At 42.4% G+C, this 14,620-nt stretch overlaps 1 protein-coding gene across 1 annotated transcript; it reads left to right on the top strand.

Annotated features, from left to right (window-relative positions):
* Positions 1-2,574: 2,574 nt before the first annotated feature.
* Positions 2,575-3,853, top strand: LOC306754416 (putative N-acetyltransferase camello; the record flags this gene model as incomplete). Its single annotated transcript, XM_079238434.1, has 2 exons — positions 2,575-2,593; positions 3,111-3,853. The coding sequence occupies 2 exons, from the start codon at positions 2,575-2,577 to the stop codon at positions 3,851-3,853; spliced, it is 762 nt and encodes a 253-aa protein (XP_079094560.1).
* Positions 3,854-14,620: the final 10,767 nt, after the last annotated feature.

The raw sequence follows: 14,620 nt of genomic DNA, 5'->3' as shown, positions 1-14,620 counted from the left end.
CGATGCCAGGAGACACCTTTGTGTCAGGGGGGTTAGGCAATATTTAATTCTACTTTCACCTCTGTGGTGCTGAAAGGAAAGAGTCTGGATACCCAAAGAAAACTCTGGAGAGAAAATGTGCACCCAAAAGGAGGTTTTTTAAACATTTTCACACTGGGAATATCTATGAAGTGCCTGAATACGCACCAGATTCACATTCTTCACATTTAATGTCTTCAGGATCTGTACCCATCCTCCCTGACAAACGGCAACAATAATGGTTCTTTACTTTGTTGATTCAGCTAATTAAGTTAATAAAACTGTATTACAGTGGAAGTATCACAGTGATCACAACACACCTCCTGAAACTGCTTCCAAATCAGTTAAACTGCAAATATACCACAAACATCAGTGTTTTTATGATTTGGTGTAGTTGTACCTTAAAGTGGAACTATTATGTGCCTTTCAGGCTGATTTATTTTTATTTCTGAGACCAGAAGGGCTGGGATTGATGGAGTTATTGTCACAAATGGCTTTATTTACTTCAGACCGACCCTCTCCGTAGGCTGTCAGATCAGCCTGCGGGCAAAACGAGTGGATTGAGACTCTTCCGCATTAAGCCCCGCCTCCCGCCACTGCGCTACATCGGGAGCGCGCACCACACCTGCTTTCGCCGTCATTGTAACATCCCATAAACAGAAGGATTAGGCTAATATGAACTTCATCTTCATCTTCATCTTCTGCCGCTTATCCGGGGTCGGGTCGCGGGGGCAGCAGCCTAAGCAGGGAAGCCCAGACTTCCCTCTCCCCAGCCACATTTGCCAACTCTGCGGGGGGGATCCCGAGGCGTTCCCAGGCCAGCCGAGAGATGTAATCCCTCCAGCGTGACCTGGGTCTTCCCCGGGGTCTCCTCCCAGAGGGACGTGCCTGGAACACCTCACCAGGGAGGCGTCCAGGAGGCATCCTGACCAGATGCCCGAGCCACCTCAACTGGTTCCTCTCGATGCGAAGGAGCAGCGGCTCTACTCTGATCTCCTCCCGGATGACCGAGCTCCTCACCCTATCTCTAAGGGAGAGACCGGCCACCCTGCGGAGGAAACTCATTTCAGCCGCCTGTATACGAGATCTCGTTCTTTCGCTCACAACCCACAGCTCATGACCATAGGTGAGGGTAGGAATGTAGATCGACTGGTAAATCAAGAGCTTCGCCTTCTGGCTCAGCTCCTTCTTCACCATGAGAGACCGGCGCAGAGTCCGCATTACTGCAGACGCCGCACCGATCCGTCTGTTGATCTCACGCTCCATCCTTCCCTCACTCGTGAACAAGACCCCGAGATATTTAAACTCCTCCACTTGAGACAGGACCTGACTCCTGACCCGGAGAGGGCAATCCACCCTATTCCGGCTGAGGACCATGGTCTCAGATTTGGAGGTGCTGATTCTCATCCCAGCCGCTTCACACTCGGCCGCGAATCGCTCAAGCGAGAGCTGGAGATCACGACCAGACGAAGCCAACAGGACCACGTCATCCGCAAAAAGCAGGGACCCAATCCTGAGGCCACCAAGTCGGATCCCCTCAACACCTCGGCTGCGCCTAGAAATTCACGGTGGAATGCCTTCTCCAGGTCCACAAAACACATGTAGACTGGTTGGGCAAACTCCCATGCCCCCTCCAGGACCCCAAAGAGGGTATAGAGCTGGTCCACTGTTCCGCGACCAGGACGAAAACCACACTGCTCCTCCTCAATCCGGGATTCGACTATCCGACGGACCCTCCTCTCCAGGACCCCTGAATAGACCTTACCAGGGAGGCTGAGGAGTGTGATTCCCCTGTAATTGGAACACACCCTCCGGTCCCCCTTCTTAAAAAGGGGGACCACCACCCCAGTCTGCCAATCCAGCTGGATATGAACTCAATAAAAAAACAAAATACCATGTCAACACATAGCATACAGCTCTACATGTTGGAACCTGAATCAGAGCCTGAAAACGAAGTGGAAAACAGCAACCCACAGCAACGAATGCAGCAGGATGTCTCTCTTTGGTAAACTCACCAGCCATCGTTGGAAATAACTTTATCCCACGTTTTCCACCCGTCTGATGTATTTGTACATGCCCTTGTTAACCAGTAGAAGGTAACCAGTCACCGAACCTTATCCCCCGGGACGTCACAAGGATTTCCAAGTAGAAAAAACTCTCTAAAACGACACGTTTTTCGTCGCCATGGAAACAGAACGGAGAAAGTGCTGGAAGTCAAACTCAAACTCGAACATGCGTTTAGGTGATAAAAAACAGTGTCGTTCACATGTCTGATGAGGATTCAACACTGTAACACTAGAAAGCTCAGGAAACTCCAAATACCAGAATAGCACCCCTTTAAACTAAATGAGATCTCCAGTATGTGTATGTGTATGTGTGTGTGGTGTGTGTGTGTGTGTGTGTGTGTGGTGTGTGTAAGGTGAGCATGCTCAGACTAATTTTCCTGCTTTTTGTAAACTGCTGATTATCCCAGTCTGAGGCTTATGTCCAGGCAGGAGCAGCAGCAGCAGCTTTAAGACCTTCAGTCTGAGGAATAGTCGAGGAGAAAGAGTCGGCATGGCCCAGAAAAACAACCGTAAGTTTCACGCTTTGAATTTAACTTTCATGTCCTTTCTCAAGTAGCTGAGTTGGTTATGAATGAGCCTGCTAACAACACGGTGAAGGCACTTCTAACGCGCCTCAGCGGCGTGCTGCAGAATTCAGTGAAACTAGAAGACCTTTTGTTCTTGGCCTTAGGATACCACCTTGCTTTGGTTTCCTTCTGCAACCCGTTAGAGACCTAGTTGTGTTCCATCCCAGAAGGGCTCGCACTTTGAAATGTTAAAAACAATGTCAGCTGTAAATTTCCCTGCAGGTTGTCGGCTCCAAACACCAAAATGACAATAAAAGCTACATAATTCAATTAGAAATGAAAGGACGAGATTCAGTAATGGCGTATTGATCATTATTCTTTTGATAAGAAGCTGCGTGAGCATACTGAGCCCATTGACAAATCCATGAGGAATTTGTGATTGCAACAACAGATTAGTCTCTCTGAGCTCTAACTCTCTCCCTCCCTTTGCTTTTTCTCTCTCCTCCTCTTCAACATGCAGTTCAGTTCTCCATCAGGGAGTACAAACCCTCAGATCAACATGTGGTCATGTCACTTTTTCACGACGGGATTCTCGAACATGTGTATCCAGCGTTTTTCAAGGCCGTGAGCAATCCAGACCACGTAGGTGTGGCTCTGAGCATCTCCATGGCGGGCTACGTGCTTGGAGGCAGCTCATATTTCCAGGCTTTACTGTTCGGCGGCGCGTGGGCCGGCCTCATCTATTACTGCTGCTACGACATCTACGATGGCTTCATGATAAGGAGGCTGAGCACAGACATGGCCGACATCCAAGCTAGCTACCTGGATAACCCGGATAACGGTTTCTGGGTGGCAGAAGCAGACGTCAACGGCCAGGCGAAGGTGGTGGGCATAGTGGCAGTAACGGGCAAAACGGAGGACAAAGGCGAGGGCTTTGAAGACTGGAACGGAGGGATGAGCGGCTCAGAGATCGCTCAAGATGCCGGGGAGAGACGCTACGGGGAGATGTCCCACGTGGTCGTGGCGTTCTCGTTGCGCCACAGAAGCCTGGGCTCGCAGTTGACACGGAAGGCCTTGGATTTCTGCAAGGAGCAAGGCTTCAGCCGGCTGGTCGTGAACGTCAGCTCGCCGCAGACAGCCGCCGTTTCCATGCTCCAGAAACTAGGCTTCGTCCAGACTGCTGCCCACTGTCAGACACACGCCAACCACTGGTTCTCCAAGCTGGCCAAAATAAGTGTGTTGCGGATGGAGAAGCTCATTTAAACGGACTCTAGACCTTAAGTTACTCAGCATGTCAAGAACGTTTCGATTAATTTATGCCTTATCTCATATAAAATGTCATAAAATCTCTGGTGTCTGGTCACTCAAGTCCTCAGCTCATCCATCGTACTCCAACGCAAAGCTGCATCATCATCCTCAGTTTACCTGCGTTTTTTCACATGATGTATGATAGATACACCTGCACCCACCACAGCCCATTGCCCACAAGCACGCTAAACAATAAGACAATTACCCAGCTTCTGTTGTTGCTCATTTTAGTTTATTATAGGAGGCCAAATACACCCTAAAGATGTTTCGTTAAATTGATTACTGAACATTAAACTAAGTAATATTTAATTATCTTTTGTTTTCTTGTTCACTGAGCTGAATAAAAATGTGAGAAATGAGACATTTGGTCTTTTTAGAAGCAGAACTTTCTCTCGCTTAAGTTTTTATTACAAGGAAAAGTTGCGTTTACCACAGAGGAGTTAATGCCAGCTGACTTCTAAGACCTCACGACTCTTTGCTTAAAATACCAACGAAAAATGTAGTATTAGCACACAAGGTGGTTTAAAATTCTTTGGAGCTGTAAAGAGCCATGCGTGTGGGTAAAGAAAGAGGATAAAGGGGATAAAGTGCACTCGGATCCGCATACACAATGCAAATACTTAGATTATTGATGCCAAATAGCAGAAAAAGCTAGACTGTTTCCCTCATTAGTGATTCATGCATGTGTAAACCCTGGATCATACGTAACGGAAGGAATGGATGAAACACTGACATGTTTGTCAGCTCCAAGCATTTTACTTAATCAGCTAAAAAAAAATGCAAATTTATATATTTTTCTAAAACCAGTATGGATTTAAAATTCCCCCAAATTGTAATTTCCAATAAATTATCGCTGCCAAACACTCCCTGGTTATCTAGTGTGTGTGTGTGTGTGTGTGTGTGTGTGTGTGTTGTCTGACATTACGCGGAGTGTGAAAGGACAGGTGTGGCCTAAATGAGCTTTAAGAGAGAGTCCTGGATGGAGAGAGCAGCTTGGCAGGGAGATGCACACCATCAGAGGCCTGCGGGCATCAATCACTCCTGCTCAGGCTGTCAGAGCGACAGCCAGCAGGCAGGCAGGCAGGCGCGGAACTCGCCGCAGGAAGATGAGAAGTAATGCTGGCCAACTTGTTGTCATCGCCTTACGATTACCAGTACAACTGACCTGAAGGTGATGACGGCTTCATTGGGATTCCAGTCGCACCAGTAACAAGTCGGCTGTGTTTGGATTTGACAACAGAGTTGAAAAATCACCTACTTTTCTGCTAAATTTCAGCGTGTCGAACATGAAGATACGCTGCTCATCCAGACTATTGTCTCATTCAGTATCTGGTTCGTACATTCAGAGACAGATCCACAGCTAAACGTTTAGACATGGGTGGATTCATTTAGACTTCCAGTCTGGTGGGATGTCTGATTAAACATGGTATTTCATGCTATATGTATTCACATCTATGTTACTCATCATGGAAATGCTATTCCTCATGTGGCCCTGCGATGGAATGGCGAGCTGTCCAGGGTGTACTCTGCCTTTCACCTGAAGACAGCTGGGATAGGCTCCAGCTTCATCAGACTAAGCGGTTAGGAAAATGAATAAATATTCCTGATGTGTTCGTTCTCTCTGTGGTAAAAGGTTCTCTCTGCGTTTGGGTCAACCTTATTACCTTTCTAGGGGACATTATGTCGAAGAGTTATCTGCTTTTCTTCTTTAGTGACACAAAGCGTGTAGTGAGGAGGACAACTAGCTGTAAAATCGACTCACATAGAGATTGTTTATTTACAGAAAGAGGATCTCTTTCTGATGGGAGGTGTTAGAGTCTGAACTGTCAACCTTGAATGGGAACAGCTATCCTTTGGAAATGGAAAACATAGATTTACAACAACCTGGTGACGTTTTCCTTACAGAGTTCTGATCTGTTTTCAGATCAGAACCCTCCAGACTTCTGAGCAGTTTCTCCAATTGCAACTGTAACGCTTGTTCATTTCATTCTCTGTGCAATAAACTTTGTTAATCATTTTCCCTCCAGTCCAGACTCTTTATCTTTTGACTGTTTTAGAATTTTTCTGCAGCAGATGGGCAGGAGCCCTGCGTCTGACCACAGGGACATGTGTAGCTCGTGGCTGCAGGCTCTGTCTGGGCCTGGAATGAATGAATGAACATTTTCCAGCTTGAGAAAAGACATTTAGAAAGTAAAAAGTAAAAGAACACATGTAAACTAATACAATTAAATATGTACATAAAGATTTATGTGTAAATAAATAAATATGAATGTGCCCTGCCATGGACTGGTGAGCTGTCCGGGGTGTACCCCGCCTCTCGGCCGAAAGCTGCTGGGATTGGCTCCAGCTCCCTCGCGACGCTTCATCAGACTTTACGGTTTTAGATAATGAATGAATGAATATGAAAATATGAACGCATAAAAGAGTACATGTACATGTGTATGAATACCCAGAAATACAAATGTATATGTAGCTGTATGTTTACCGTATGTTTAAAGTACGGTGGCCAGGAAGTCCAAAACAATATTACATCCAGTGAAAGGGGACCATAGACCTCTATACATGTCTTTATTATGTCTGTGGTTTAATATTATTATCATTTTATGATTATAATTTATTACTCTTCATGATGTCCATGCTGGGGACAAGGCAGCACAAACAGGAAACCACTTTGTAGTTAAATCGATCCAGTAAAGACGAGCAGACATCGTGTAGGTTTTCCATCATATCAACAATCAAACTGTAAATGTGACTGAAATACTTCCCCAGGTGGTCCGTAAGGTCGACCCCTTCTCCTTCTGCATCGGCGAGCAAGTCCAAGCTGCACCACAATCTCCACATAATAACCCCAAAATAGGCTCCTCAAGGTGGGCAGAAACATCTCTGCTGATTCATCTGCCTGCTGGATGGAAGCAGCTGCTGTCTGCGGCGTCTTGTCCTCCCCACCGACCCCAGCAGACCACATCACGGTCACGTCTCTGGAAGCGTGTTTCCAGAACTTGTAAAAGTGTTTTAGTAAATTTATTACTGTTTCGGTGGATGTAATATTGTTTTTCACTTCCAGGCCACCGTAGTTTGTGCAGGTGTGTGTGTGCTGCACGTGCAGGTATGGAAACATATGTATATATGTAATGTACATATGAAATAATTAAGATTTATATATAAAATCTGTGAGGTGACACCTGGGGACCAATCAGATTTCAGATTGCTAACCGTCTGTCATGATGTGGTGTTTTGTGTTTCTCCTTAGTTCTGGTTTCCTGTTTTGGTTTGTAGTTTGCCTTGTTTAGTTCTCTGGTGTCGAGGTTCCATGTGCATTAGTTTCACCTCTGTTCATTTAGTTCATCATTTAGTTCACCTGTGTCTCGTTTGGTTCAGTGGATTTATAGTCCTCACTGGTTGGTTTTCTTTGCTGGATCATTTTGTTGTGTGAGTTCCCTGAGTTCCTTTGATTGGAATAAATCTGTCTTGAATCTGCATCCCTGTTGCTCATCTCTGCATTTGGGTCCACATCCCCACCGCCCGTCCTGACACTAGCATTTGGTCATGACACAATATTCTGTGAATTCAGTGGAGAATGAATAAACATCTGTCAATATGACTTAATTTCCATTCAGGATATGTTGATGAATATGTGATATGATTGGCAATCACATTAATTTATTTGGTGTTATAGATTTCCAGGTATAGAAATATTCAATCTGACATTAAAAATGAAAACAAATATGCATAATTAATAATAAAACAAAACATGAAAACGTTGTAGAAAAGCAAACTATGGTGTGAAATCTAATCTTTCATAGATGCTTGCATGCAACAGCTGGGAGATAAATGGATCCATTAGCATGTTTAATGGTGCTGAGGAGCTTCAGCTGAAGACCAACATTACAGTTTTTTCTCTCTGAGCATTTATTTCAGACTTTAACACACGTACAACTAAATTTAAATATACCTTTCATTTTCCTGTCGTTGTGCAAGAGGTACCTCATTTCAGATAACAGAGGAGCATTAAAAATGAGCAGAAATGCTTCAGTGGACGCATCCAAACGTACAAGAGTAAAGCAGTTTTATTGGCTGCAGAAAAGTTTAGCATTTTTATTTAGCCTCTTTCCTGAGCGAGCGGAGGCCGTTGTGAGCGCAGGCACAATCATAAAGTATCATTTAAGAGGAGAAGCGTGAAGTTTTTTGTGTCAAACATTCTGCTTTTGGTTGGTATTCCATTACCTTGTTATCACGTAAATTATAACTTTATTTCCTGAAGTGCATCGTTTTCACTGTCGACCGCCTCACAGGGAAACTGTCGTCTTTGGTTCGGCTTTGCTAACAGTTGTAGGACGGTTTTCTCCACAACACGGTGAAAATAATGTGACAACGCTTGAAATACATCTACAGCTGATGTCATATGGAAATACTACAATCATACTAAAATGATGTAATGAAGTTTGGAACTAACAACTCATCTTCCTTTAACCCTTTAAAGCCTGAAAAGGACGAAATGAGGAGAAAAGTCCATTTTGTCATCTGAAATCTTAATTAGAGGCTTTAAAAATGTTTATAAAAATGAGAAGGATTGGGCAAAACATTGAGATTTTCAAATTTATCTTTTTCACGTGATGTAGGATGACAGAATATCGGTTGTATCAAGATTTCTTATTTTCGTTTTTGTTATTGTCACTGAAAAGCGTTTTTTAAAATATTTTGTTTTAGGCGCATGTCGCTGCTTTAATTACAGTCACTCTTTAATGCAAATGTGCTGCTGATCCTTAAAATTATATTCAGCACTTCAGGCTGGATATTACAACTAACTGGTCACTTGCCTAAATAAACATGAGATTTTAATGATATTTTCCATGACCTTTGTTTTAGTCCCACGATGACATTTCTTTTCTCTTTTTTTTTTTTTTTTTTTTTTTTTTGCTAAAAACTTAGTCTCTTTAAGAAAATAAAAATATATAAATATAAAATGGGAAAAAAAAAAAAAAACCCACAATTTTTTTTGTATATTTATAGTTAATTGCTGTATGACGTCAAAATGATTGCAGTTCAGGTGGTATCCACCAGGGGGCAGGATACATGATTTTTTTACCGTAAAGTGATGCAAAAGTTTTCAGAAACAGAATTAAATATGATACAGTCAGCATTACAAGTCAAAAATATTACTGCTTTGCTTGTAAAACTAAAATATTTGTCGACCTTCACATTGTTCCTCTGTTCACTCAAGATTGAGGCAAGAAAAAAAAACCTATAAAAAGGAAGGAGATCTTTGTGTTTGTGCGTAAACATTATTGTACGTGCAGAGATTACACTGAGCATTTATGCATATTTTTTTTCCTATTTCATATTTGACTGAATCTTGTCCTGATCCCAGGCTTCTGGGATATGATGTGGAAAGAGTTTATGTATCTTTAAGTCAAACTTTGATGACAATAACAAAGTGAGTAATCTGCATTGCTTTTGCTATATTAGCATCCTTATTGAACAGCCAAACATTATGGAGATTAATTGCATGAACATGCCAGTTGCCTTTGTGCTGCTGCATTACAGCCAACAGCTAGATTTGTTTGGCTCATTCATCATCATATGTTATTCACCACTGCCTTGAATAATCACTTTTTATCTCCACTGTTGCACCAGGAAGTTGCATTCTGAACTTTACTGGAGAGAGCACCTGGCCAATTATGCTAGCTGTTACGCTAGCACTTCCACACACTAACGCTTTTCCTGCAGCAGGAATTCACAGCATTTAGACATTATGCAGCATCTGCACTTTTTTCCCTGAATTACTGGTTTATTATTCACTACATGGCTCAGAATGATTAATTCAGTTTTATACTAGTTTTCTGAAGCAATAACAAGTAAGAAATTGAGAGAAAAATCATATTTCTTATACTTAAATAAACATCTTGTGTATTTTGTTTTTAACTTTCAACACTGTAGTATGAATAAAAGCATGTGTCCCATAATCATTCGTGTTTGGGAGTCAAACTATGAGGATGATGTGGAGCTGTGTGTAACTAATGAGCTGGCATTAAAAGGCAAACCTCCACATGGACGATGAATGTTCCAGACAGTCTCAGGCTCTGGCTTGTTTGCTGAGTGCCAGCAGCTTCTGCACAAGAGGACTGCAGGGATTTGGTCAAGGAAGTAATTGGACACAACAACAACTGAGAAATTGATCACAGCTGTTGTAATTAGGAGAAAAATGGGACAATCAATTTTTATTATGATCTGCTATACAGAGGTGTAAAAAGTTACATTGTGATCCTCTTGTGCTTAAAATGATTCTGCTGGATTTTTAGTTAATGAACCGAGGGACTTCGGTCTCAATTGAAAAAAGAATGACTGCAAATGCAGTTTTACATAAAAAACTTTAAATGACTGTGTGACATTTGTTGGAAAAGCCCTGAGAGACAGAGAGCAATCAAGCTGCAGCTGTACAGTCTCTGATTCTCTGCTTGGAAGATGGCGTCAGTCCTTAACGTCAAATTTTTTTAACTCATGCATTAGTTTTTATTTAGATTGTTTATCTCACTTCTTCAGACAAAAATAGCCATTGAAACAAACTAAGACAAAGCTATAAACTAGATTAAATGTCTATGCTTCTTAAACAAGGAAATCCATTTTAAACTTTCATACGTCCTCGTCCTTCCATGTGTTTTTTACGTTGCCATATTGTTAAGTCAGTTCATCCACTAGTAATCAGTGCTGGATTCAGAGTTTCCTTCTACGTTTTGGTACTGGTTTGTCGTGGTATCGCACCACTATGAAGTTGTTTACAGCCATCTGACAACAGCAGAACAAGAGGAGGAATTAAAACGGACTGTGTCTGAGTGTCTACACCATTCTCTACATAGTGGTCCAAGGCTGGATTATCCAATGTGCATTATGGGCACGACACAGGGGCCCACACCCATTGGAGGCCCATTGGGGGCCCACGTAGGTCATACACCAGCAGTTTGGACATGAAAAAAATCATACATAAAAGCCAGATAGTTACACCACAGTGTCTCGTGTATTACTATAGGTACCACTGGCTGAGAGATGTCAGAAATGTCGTTTCACACTGTATCACTCACAATTTTTACAATGTTCTGGTGTTCCCTGGAACACTCTGGGCCCAGAGGCCTGTGCATTTTTAATCCGGCCCTGTAGTGGTCATGCCATTTTCTAAAGGTATCTGAATGTCTAGATAGAAAAAAGTAGAAACTTGCTCACAATGCATCTTAAAAAGTTATGAGCATCGATGGTCGCCAGACGGGTCAATATAGACCACAATGCATTGCAGGCAGGAGCTCAAAGTGGCGCAAATGGCACAAACATCAAAGCAGGTTAGAAATAAACTATATGTCAGTCATATTATATCCTTATTTGTTGAATAAATATGCAACAAAGAAAGAATAATTGGATTTGGAATGACTTGTGGTTGCCATGGTGACAGTCGGTGGTCAGGATGATCTGCAACGAGGAGAAAATATTCATGTCTGAATCGCCAAAAGAATGAGTGGACTATATGGTGTCGCCAAGTGTAGAAAATGAGGGGTTATGGACTGGTGTGGACATTTGGACACAGCCAACCTTTTTTATTCTTCTGTTTCCCTTTTAGATGCTTTATTAAGCAGTTATTGCATCATCTTCTGCCAGTTCCTCTTCTTCTTCTCTGGTTTGTTCTTCTTGCTGGTTGCATGTCAGATGTACAACTCGACACCGCCCCCTGCAGTTTCTGGTGGTATTGCTCCTTTTTTCTGCAGAAAGTGATGAATAGAAAAGCGCCTTTAAAAAACCGAACTCGGAGACGGACAGTCTGTCCACCTTCTGCGTCGAGAATAAACAGACTCTACATTATAGACTGGTGAAAAGTCAAGCAGGCATAAGATATGCTATTTATGTAAATATGTGTGTAAGTTATTCTAATTACTTCTCATTAGTCTTTCTGTGCAGACCCACATAAAGAGGGTGCTGGACTAAATAGAAACTCTGGTAAAAATGTTTTGTGCTTCTTGAAGAGACACTTCCCGTCGTTTAAAATGTATGTCCAGTTGTGACTTGTGAGAGTTTCAGGGTCCAGGTTTAGTTATTTTCTGTGCCACAGGAGTGGAAAGGCGTATTCCCAGAACTTCCAGGGTCACTTCAAACCCCATCACATTCACAGACAAATAATGGCCACTTCTAAAGATGAAACAGCCAAACACAGGCTTTCATGTGCAGCAAAAGGTGCGTGGACCTTTACATAAGAATGGCGTAGAACCATTTCACAATCGGACGGGTGAACACAGAAGAGCCAACTCATCAGGTCACGACTCGGCTGGTCGTCTGCATCTTAAGGATAAGAAACCCTCCTCTGAGGACGGTAATGGGCTTTCTCTTAACAGGGAATGTAAATAGTTTTAAAAAGGAGTGAAAGAAATAATCCACATCAAAAAGGAAAAATCACCCTTTTCTAAAGGAAGTGGTCTCATATCCCCTCTCTAACCCTGACAGGAGCTTTGATTCTGTCACACAATGAAGAGGAAAGAGGAAGAAAGCTGAGAAGTTACTGATTAGAGCTTTGAGAGATTTGGATATAAATTTGTTGTGAACGTTTCTTGTGGGCATGAATGCTGATGGAAACAAAGCCCGGCTCACGTTGTTCCAGTCTCTATGACTTTCTCTTCACCTCCTTCCTGCAACTTCCACACACGCCTTAATGAACATCTGACAGTCATAAGTCAGGATCCAATACGGTTTGGAAATCGTTAATTTGATGTACGGCATAATTTGATCATCTGTGAGTCTCTAAAGAAATGAAGGAGGTGGAGAAACTAATCCCCATCACGAATGCCCAGCAGAAACCATTAAAATCAGACTGTAATTGATCTCCATATTTTGACTCTTTAACTTTACAATAAAGTTGGAAGATAATTATCCAGGAGATTCAGTAAGTCATGGCTGCCGCTGTGCAGATCAAACCTGGCATGTATGGCGGCGTTAACGGACGGCAGGATGGATCCATCATGATGCTTCCAGCAGATTCTGATCCTACCATGTGAATGTGGAGCTGAACTGGAGACTCATCAGACCAGTTTCTCCATCTTCTATTGTCCAGTTCTGGTGAGTCTGTGTGAATTGTGGCCTCAGTTTCCTGTTCTTACTGACAGGAGGGAACCCGCTGTGGTCTTCTGCTGCTGGAGAACATCTGCTTCCAGGCTGGACGGGTTGTGTGTTCAGACATGATGTTCTGGTTGGAACCTGTGCTTACTGGACTTCCTGTTGCCTTCCCATCATCTCCGACCAGTCTGCCCAGTCTCCTCTGACATCAACCAGACATTCTGGTCCAGAAAACCGCTGCGTTGTGCGAAAATCCCAGTAAATGCTCAGACCAACAACATGCCACGTTCAAAGTCACTTAAATCTTCTTTCTTTCTTGTTCTGATGCTCAGTTTGACCTTCAGCAAGTCGTCTTCATCGTGTCTACATGACAAAATGTCTGGAGTGCTGCCACCTGATTGGCTGATCAGATATTAGCAGTGGCACACTAACAGAGTAGCCGGTAAGTGTTGTTACAGTTGTTCTGTTTTCATTCCTGTAAACACACCTCTGATTCTTGTTTCATTCCACAATAGAAACTAGAAACGATAGGAGAAACTGTCTGCTGGTGGCTTCAGCTGGGATTCTTTCAGGTGGGTGTGACTGACAGGGATGAGCAACGAGACAAACTACAGTATGACTGGAGAAAGAGCAAGGTGAGATGTAAACTCTACAGTGATTCAGATAGTTGTGTTGCAGCTGTTGACTGACTTTACAAGTTTAATAGAGGATTTAATAGCAAACCTTTTCCATGCTGCTATTTCTCAGGAGTATCAGTGTTTGGACAAGCTGACAGATATTTATTAACTGTGTTGTTGTTGCTTCCATTCAGGTGTCTCTGAAGAGGATTTTGGGGGAGATTTTTAGCTCTCCAGCAGAAGGTTGAAATGAATTTCTTTCAAAATGAAACTCCGACTTATCCGCTTGGAGAAAATGAGCTCTACGGTACAGTTCTTATTTTGAATGTTTATCATCAAAAGCATACAAAAGCCAATTCCAGCTTTGTGCAACCCAGTCCGCAGAGAGGTGTTGTCAGTTAGTGCCACAGAACACAGAAGTTGGTTTCTATCGTACCTAGAATTGTGAAAAAACTAAATATCGCAATAAAAAAAACGCTAATGGAAACACATATTTTAAAAAAAAGTCTCATATATCGCTAAAAAGTTTTTACTCTCTCATATGAAGCAAAAGTGTAACAGAGTCACTTTTTTTGCATTTACGTGTCCCCGGACGTGACGTAGGACGTCATGACCAGGTCATTTCAGGTTAATGGTGCGAAACAAACAACTACTAATTTCAGAGTTTTAGAAAAGAAAATAAGGGAGAAAAGCTTAAAAAAAGCTGTAGAAAATTCTCCGCAACAAGTAGAAAATCCCAAAATAACGCTACATGGCTACTTAGCATTAACTGCAATTTTCATAAATTCTCCAGAGAATTACGAGATTTATGAGATTTTATTAGACTTGAGGCTAATGTGCTAATCATTGTTCAATGGAAACACCCACAAATCACAACTTTTGTTTGTCGAAACTGACAAATATCGCTTCTAATTTGCAAAAATTTGATGGAAGCGCAGCTACTGACTCTGACTCGCCTCACTGATGCAATCTATTCCTTAAAAACTTTAAACTCCTCGTTAGTAATTTAGTGTAACTAACA

Source organism: Telmatherina bonti, assembly GCF_933228915.1.
Source record: "Telmatherina bonti genome assembly, chromosome: 4".
NCBI classification, from domain to species: Eukaryota; Metazoa; Chordata; class Actinopteri; order Atheriniformes; family Telmatherinidae; genus Telmatherina; species Telmatherina bonti.
This window is presented reverse-complemented; position numbering and strand designations above follow the sequence as displayed.